Here is an 8,746-nt window from a genome sequence, read left to right as displayed (position 1 = left end):
GGGTTTAAATCCTCTTACCAGAGGATTAAACTGTACAGTTTACAGTACAGTTTACTGTACTGTAAACTGTACTGTACTTATTAAACTGTACATTACTGTGCTTTTTTTCTGCAAACCTTTAACACACATTAGGATTGTTTACCGCCAGGATTAATTAATTCACACTTCAAGATGGCACGCTCCAGTGCCATTTACATCTTCACCTAGCAAGCCAATGCTAATATAAGTAGCATTGCGTCTTGATCGATTATAAGCACTATAAAAGAAAGATTAGGGCAGATCTATGCCACTGGCGCCGAGTTAATTCAATTGGCGTAGATCTACGCCAAAGGCGGGGAGTGGTTAATAAAGTATTCAATCGATCCATCAATCAAAAAGGCGTGTGTGTGTGTGTGTGTGTGTGTGTGTGTGTGTGTGTGTGTGTGTGTGTGTGTGTGTGTGTGTGTGTGTGTGAGTGTGTGTATGTGTGTGTGTGTGTGTGTGTTAATACCTCTACACCAATCTCAAATCCTCCTCCTAGACCAGCTATACCAATGGCCGAGGGCGCTGACCAACCTGCGCACACACACACACACACACACACACACACACACACACACTTACAATTCAGAATATTTTATCCAGACAAACGTACAAAACACAAGGTCAGAGGTCAGACTAACAGACCAAAACCAAAATGATACAGACAGACAGGCAGAGGAACAGACATGCAGACAGACACAGAGACAGAGAAGAAGAGACAGACAGACAGTTCTTATGTCTGTCAGACAGACAGACAGACAGACAGACAGACAGACAGACAGACAGAAGAACAGACAGACAGTTCTTACGTCTGTCAGACAGACAGACAGACAGACAGACAGACAGACAGAACAGACATGCAGACAGAGTAGAAGAGACAGACAGACAGTTCTTACGTCTGTCAGACAGACAGACAGAAGAACAGACATGCAGACAGAGTAGAAGAGACAGACAGACAGTTCTTACGTCTGTCAGACAGACAGACAGACAGACAGACAGAAGAACAGACATGCAGACAGAGTAGAAGAGACAGACAGACAGTTCTTACGTCTGTCAGACAGACAGACAGACAGACAGACAGAAGAACAGACATGCAGACAGAGTAGAAGAGACAGACAGACAGTTCTTACGTCTGTCAGACAGACAGACAGACAGTCAGACAGACAGACAGAAGAACAGACATGCAGACAGAGTAGAAGAGACAGACAGACAGTTCTTACGTCTGTCAGACAGACAGACAGACAGACAGACAGACAGACAGACAGACAGACAGACATGCAGACAGACAGACAGAAGAACAGACATGCAGACAGAGTAGAAGAGACAGACAGACAGTTCTTATGTCTGTCAGACAGACAGACAGACAGACAGACAGACAGAAGAACAGACATGCAGACAGAGTAGAAGAGACAGACAGACAGTTCTTACGTCCGTCAGACAGACAGACAGACAGACAGACAGACATGTAGACAGACAGACAGTTCTTACGTCTGTCAGACAGACAGACAGACAGACAGACAGACAGACAGACAGACATGCAGACAGACAGACAGTTCTTACGTCTGTCAGACAGACAGACAGACAGACAGACAGACAGACAGTCAGACAGACAGACAGACAGACATGCAGACAGACAGACAGTTCTTACGTCCGTCAGACAGACAGACAGACAGACAGACAGACAGTCAGACAGACAGTCAGACAGACAGACAGACAGACATGCAGACAGACAGACAGACAGACATGCAGACAGACAGACAGACAGACAGTTCTTACGTCTGTCAGACAGACAGACAGACAGACAGACAGACAGACAGACAGACAGACAGACAGTTCTTACGTCTGTCAGACAGACAGACAGACAGACATGCAGACAGACAGAGACAGACAGACAGTCAGACAGACATGCAGACAGACAGACAGTTCTTACGTCCGTCAGACAGACAGTCAGACAGACAGACAGACAGACAGACAGACAGACAGACAGACAGACAGACAGACAGACAGACAGACAGACAGACAGACATGCAGACAGACAGACAGTTCTTACGTCCGTCAGAAAGGCGTGCGAAGACGATGCCACTGCCCCCCCTCACTGTCATCATGAAGCCAGCCTTGATGACGGTGATGACCGCCAGACCCTGAGCCTTGGCGATGACATGAGCTGCAATATTCATATGTTCATTATTAACCCATTCTGACCTGAGATCAGATTCATACGAAGGTTTCCGCCGGACACACACTGGGTCTGATGAACCCATTCTGACCTGAGATCAGATTAAAAAAATGTCAGTCGTTCTTCGATTTTTTCAAAAATAGCAGACCTACAAGCTCGTATCGCGCCACTCGGTGGCGCGATATGAGCTTGTAGATCTGCTATTTTTCAATAGCTAAAGCATAACATGATGCTGACACCAAAATGGGTGCCCGGTCAGAATGGGTTAATCAATGCATGTTACAATACACACATAGTCTTGTGCGTCAGTCCACAAGAGCTAAGCTTGACCAATGCATGCTCCCTCCTATAGTAGTCCACGGAAGAACCTCTACCCTAAAAGGTCCCTGCAGACTGGGCGCGTTTTTCGGATTTTTAGCTGCGTTTTTCCCGTTGGTTTTCCGACAAAACGGGTCCAATGTGCAACCACCTTAAATGTTCCATATGGGCCTCATGGTGGCGCTCTTTAGCATGTTCTCCAAAACATACAATTCTGATCCGAAACACACACATCGGACTCTCTGGAGTCGTGATCAAAATGGTAAATGGTAAATGGTGCATTTATATAGCGCCTTTATCCAAGGCGCTTTACAGAGATTGTGCATTACATTCACCCATTCACACACACATTCACACACCGATGGCAGCGGAAACCATGCAAGGCACCAACTAGCACATCGGGAGCAATTAGGGGTTCAGTGTCTTGCTCAAGGACACTTCGACAGTAACTCTGGGGGAGCCCGGGTTCGAACTGGCAACCTTACGGTTACCATCCAGGCACTCTACCCCTGAGCCACCGCCGCCGCCGATCAACATGTTTGAATTGATTGAAAACTTTATTTCAGACACAATGGGTCCATATACAAACAACATGTAAAAACATAACAGTAAATACAAAAACAACAACACAGAGATGTTGATCAACATGTTTGAATGTTGATCAACATGTTTGAATGTTGATCAACATGTTTGAATGTTGATCAACATGTTTGAATGTTGATCAACATGTTTGAATGTTGATCAACATGTTTGAATGTTGATCAACATGTTTGAATGTTGATCAACATGTTTGAATGTTGATCAACATGTTTGAATGTTGATCAACATGTTTGAATGTTGATCAACATGTTTGAATGTTGATCAACATGTTTGAATGTTGATCAACATGTTTGAATGTTGCAAAACGTAGAGTAGGTGACTTGAATGAGACGTCTTTGTTCTTTCTCTCTTCACCCTGATGACGAACAAGAAGACCTTCCTACAAACAAACTGGTAAGGTTTTAGAGGGAGTTGTGTGTGTGTGTGTGTGTGTGTGTGTGTGTGTGTGTGTGTGTGTGTGTGTGTGTGTGTGTGTGTGTGTGTGTGTGTGTGTGTGTGTGTTGACGGGTGCTGAACAAAGATATATACATACAGAAAGGTAGGATGTCCGCACAGCGTTCTTAAGCTCCCAGTCGTATTTATTTGACAATTCAACGTTTCAAACCCATCGGGTCTTCATCAGGACTGAAGAAACCCCATCGGGTCTTCATCAGGACTGAAGAAACCCCATCGGGTCTTCATCAGGACTGAAGAAACCCCATCGGGTCTTCATCAGGACTGAAGAAACCCCATCGGGTCTTCATCAGGACTGAAGAAACCCCATCGGGTCTTCATCAGGACTGAAGAAACCCCATCGGGTCTTCATCAGGACTGAAGAAACCCCATCGGGTCTTCATCAGGACTGAAGAAACCCCATCGGGTCTTCATCAGGACTGAAGAAACCCCATCGGGTCTTCATCAGGACTGAAGAAACCCCATCAGGTCTTCATCAGGACTGAAGAAACCCCATCAGGTCTTCATCAGGACTGAAGAAACCCCATCAGGTCTTCATCAGGACTGAAGAATTCAACGTTTCAAACCCATCAGGTCTTCATCAGGACTGAAGAATTCAACGTTTCAACCCCATCGGGTCTTCATCAGGACTGAAGAATTCAACGTTTCAAACCCATCGGGTCTTCATCAGGACTGAAGAATTCAACGTTTCAAACCCATCGGGTCTTCATCAGGACTGAAGAATTCAACGTTTCAAACCCATCGGGTCTTCATCAGGACTGAAGAAACCCCATCGGGTCTTCATCAGGACTGAAGAATTCAACGTTTCAAACCCATCGGGTCTTCATCAGGACTGAAGAATTCAACGTTTCAAACCCATCGGGTCTTCATCAGGACTGAAGAAACGTCCAATTCTCTAATAAATACTACCGTACTTGGAGCTTAAGAACGGTGTGTGGACATCCTACCGTCTGTCTGTCTGTATGTAATAGAGGTGCCGGGCACAGAACTGCTGGCTCAAGCTCTGAAGTGAACAGCAGCACTATTAGAGCATTTTATGGTTCTGGAAACATCTAAAACGATGGAGCTTTTCTTTTGTGTAAGTCATGTGTATTTTGTATGCGTTATTGTAAAATCAATAAAAAACTTGTGATGACTAAAAAAAGTCAAACGAAGGAGCTTGCACAAGAAATAATGTCACCCACCCGTGATTATATATTCTGACCGTATGTTGTATAACCCATTCTGAACGGGCACCCATTTTGGTGTCAGCATCATGTTATGCTTTAGCTATTTAAAAATAGCAGATCTACAAGCTCATATCGCGCCACCGAGTGGCGCGATACGAGCTTGTAGGTCTGCTATTTTTGAAAAATCGAAGAGCGACTGACATTTTTAGAATCTGATCTCAGGTCAGAATGGGTTCATCAGACCAGTGTGTGTCCGGCGGAAACCTCGGATGAATCTGATCTCAGGTCAGAATGGGATAAATGCAGTCCAACACACACACACACACACATGTATATAGGTGCGCACACACACACACACCTGGTATGAGTTTGTCAACTCCGACTCCGCTGCGGTTGGAGATCTCGGTGAATTCTCGGAGGATCTTGGCTGCTTTCTTCACCTCCGACTTCAAGTTGGTCGGGATCGGATTATTCACTGTGGACACACACACACACACACACACACACACTTAGTTGTAGCATTATAGTTAATATAATCATGTTCTAGTAGAACTTGTCAATGAAGTGAACTGAGTTCTCTCTCTCTCTCTCTCTCTCTCTCTCTCTCTCTCTCTCTCTCTCTCTCTCTCTCTCTCTCTCTCTCTCTCTCTCTCTCTCTCTCTCTCTCTCTCTCTCTCTCTCTCTCTCTCTCTCTCTCTCTCTCTCTCTCTCTCTCTCTCTCTCTCTCTCTCTCTCTCTCTCTCTCTCTCTCTCTCTCTCTCTGTTGTGAGGGGGGATATGGGCGTTGTGTGGGGGGGGGGAATTAACCTTCCATATTAAAATCATGTTGCTATTGTAACTTACTGTATGTATGAGCGAGCAGACACATGCAATTAATTATGGGCACATTTCCTTATAATGGTGACTCAACCAGTCGATCAGTTTCCCTTGAGATTCTACCTCCCTTTTCTGTGGAAGTTGGAACTGACGACATTGACGCGTCACGTCATTTACTGCATTGTTTCTCAACTTGTGGTCGATACAATAAATTAAAATACAAATCTTCACTTTCCTACATTACCAAATGCATGGTCAGGGACCACATGCAATACCTTCACGGACCACCAGTGGTCCACGGACCACCTGTTGAAAACCCATGGGTTAGACCAGTCATTAGTCCTACAAATACAACCTATCTAAAACCCTAACCCTAACCACACATTACTAGAAACATGTCAGTCATTAGAAGAACCAAGGAAGGATCAGTGTTTTCAATGAATCTATCAATGTTAAAGTTGAGTATGTTTGAAAGTGAAAATCTGGGGGACTCCAATCAACTGAGCATATAGTTTATAGTGTTATTCCACTTAACACCACCTAGGCCCAGACAGTGTTTAAAGGACAACTTTAGTTCTCAACCACGGTTCATGTTTTAAGTTGTAAAGATTAGTGTTAATTCTTTTCTTTCTTTCGTTTTAGGGATTTTAGCTGTTTTTGACAGGGGGGGGGCGGGGGCATTCGAACATGGGGCTAAATATGTATTTATTTACACATTGTTATAGCGATTTATTTTTGTATTATTTACTATAGTCCTACTAGACCCCAAGAAATTATATTTGACCACAAGATCTACTGAATGTGTCAAACTGACATATTGAGCCTACAGTATGACACACAGTGTGGCTTCCCCCCAGTAGGCTACCTTCACATTCAGTAGATCCTGCATGTGATCTTCTGTGGCCAGATGTAATTTCGTGGGGTCTAGTAGGACTATAGTAAATATTAAAATAATAAATCGCTATAACATTTGGTAAATAAATACATATTTAGCCCCATGCTCGAATGCCCCGCCCCCCTGTCAAAAACAGCTAAAATCCCTAAAACTAAAGAAAGCAGCAAATGAAAGAAAATAACACTCATCTTTTAGTTTCTCTAATAACAACCTAAAACATGAACCTTGGTTGAAAAAAAACTAAAGTTGTCCTTTAAGTTGCTTCAGTCAATATTTAGATATTACATATTCATCTGATCAGACACAGCCCAGCTCCTGGATGAATTGTATAAAACCATTCAACTTTAAAAACACATTTTAATATTTAAATTAGATTAATTGATAAAACACGTCACTGCTTCCTGTGACGGATATCGTCCAATGTGTGAGGAGACACCAAACACACACACACACACACACACACACACACACACACACACACACACACACACACACACACACACACACACACACACACACACACACACACACACACACACACACACACACACACACACACACACACACACACTCTCTTTGCTGTCATGTCCTCATTCATGACGCCTCTCATCTGCCAAACAATTAAGGTATTTTAATTGGTTAATTGTCCAATCATAGGCCTGGGCAGCGGCCAGGCCAAGCAATTATCCAGACTAATTAACTTGTTGCTAATGAGTGGATAATGCTATCACTGAGTCACTGGGGGAGATGAGGAGGAGAGGGCCAGCAATTAAGAGGAGAAAAGTAAACAAGGGGTGAAACAAAAATAGGGGTGTGCCAATATATCGATATCGCCCGTGATATATAGAGCACCGAAGTCCTGACGTAACTCGCTCATCCCTTCCATTCCCCTGGTTCTAAAGTCCTGACGTAACTCGCTCATCCCTTCCATTCCCCTGGTTCTAAAGTCCTGACATAACTCGCTCATCCCTTCCATTCCCCTGGTTCTAAAGTCCTGACGTAACTCGCTCATCCCTTCCATTCCCCTGGTTCTAAAGTCCTGGCGTAACTCGCTCATCCCTTCCATTCCCCTGGTTCGCGGAAGTAATTTCTCTATGGAGAATAACATGGGGTGATCTTAATATCGTCTACTATAAGCGTTGTGGTCCAAAAATAAACAAGCTGTCTCTGCGTTATTGTCAGGGAGGTGTCTCTGTGTCGTTATATTGTCAGGGAGGTGTCTCTGTGTCGTTATATTGTCAGGGAGGTGTCTGTGTATCGTTATATTGTCAGGGAGGTGTCTCTGTATCGTTATATTGTCAGGGAGGTGTCTCTGTATCGTTATATTGTCAGGGAGGTGTCTCTTTGCAACAGTCAGTCACTCATAAATGATACAGTCTGCTTCTAGCGAAAATCTAACTAATTCAGTAGCAGTAACATTAGCGTTTTCTCTCAGTCAGTTGATTCTTCATATCCATATGAGTGAAACGGCCGGGATGACATGTTTATTTTTCAAACACAGTTCTTATATGAAGCAATCTAAAAATCCTCCTATGGCGATTTCAATGCAACTAAACAAATACATGAACCTGGGGACTGACGCCCTCTACTGAAAGTGACGTCAGACTCTATTAGTTAGTATTAGTAGGCTAACCATCGTTGTGGACAGACAAGGTGTGGCCAAGTTGTAGTCAGTGTTTTACTGAATGGAGAAGGCAAGATTCATGTACTTATTGGCTAGTTTGTGAAGATTCAGATTTTTTCTCTTGCAATTTATTGAATTATCGCATTATATAGAAAATCGTGATATCATTATCGAGGGCCTAATATTGCCACAGATATTGTATGGTGAGGTACCTATACCCACCCCTAGTCAAAAAGAGAGAAGAGATATGAAGGTGAACTTCAGTGGCGTGCACAGACATTTAGAGGGGCAGGTGCTCAAGCGAAAAAAAGGGCACCGCGTGCAGCGCATTTTGGGGCGGGAACCCATTTTGGTGCTTTAGCTATTGAAAAATAGCAGATCTACAAGCTCGTAGCTCGCCACCGAGTGGCGCGCTACGAGCTTGTAGGTCTGCTATTTTTCTTTAATCGAAGAACCACTGACATAGAAACATAGCTTTAGATTGTGGGGGCCTAAATAATATAGTAGAAGCGTTTTTTAGTGCTGTAGTGCCGAAATGATTTCGGCTCGTCAGAAAATTTCAGTAGCACCGAAGAGCCGACTTTAGGACGGTACCCGTCCTAATTATAATATCTCTCCTATGGTTTATAATATCTCTCCTATATGGTTTATAATATCTCTCCAATATCCACCGG

General features: G+C 43.7%; 1 protein-coding gene across 1 annotated transcript in view; it reads right to left on the bottom strand.

The window, feature by feature from the left end:
• sh3yl1 (SH3 and SYLF domain containing 1) overlaps positions 1–5,206 on the bottom strand; it is a 30,250-nt gene extending 25,044 nt beyond the window's left edge. Inside the window, exons 1-3 of the mRNA XM_083758504.1 lie at positions 5,096–5,206; positions 2,072–2,185; positions 491–555 (exon numbers count right to left, since the gene is read on the bottom strand). Coding sequence (XP_083614630.1) covers positions 491–555; positions 2,072–2,126 — 120 coding nt within the window. The 5' untranslated portion in view covers positions 2,127–2,185; positions 5,096–5,206. The remainder of the gene's footprint in view (positions 1–490; positions 556–2,071; positions 2,186–5,095) is intronic.
• Positions 5,207–8,746: the final 3,540 nt, after the last annotated feature.

Source organism: Protomyctophum parallelum (genome assembly GCF_964188405.1).
Source record: "Protomyctophum parallelum genome assembly, chromosome: 23".
Classification (NCBI taxonomy): Eukaryota; Metazoa; Chordata; class Actinopteri; order Myctophiformes; family Myctophidae; genus Protomyctophum; species Protomyctophum parallelum.
The sequence above is the reverse complement of the archived record's forward strand: the minus strand, read 5'-3'. Positions and strand labels throughout refer to the sequence as shown.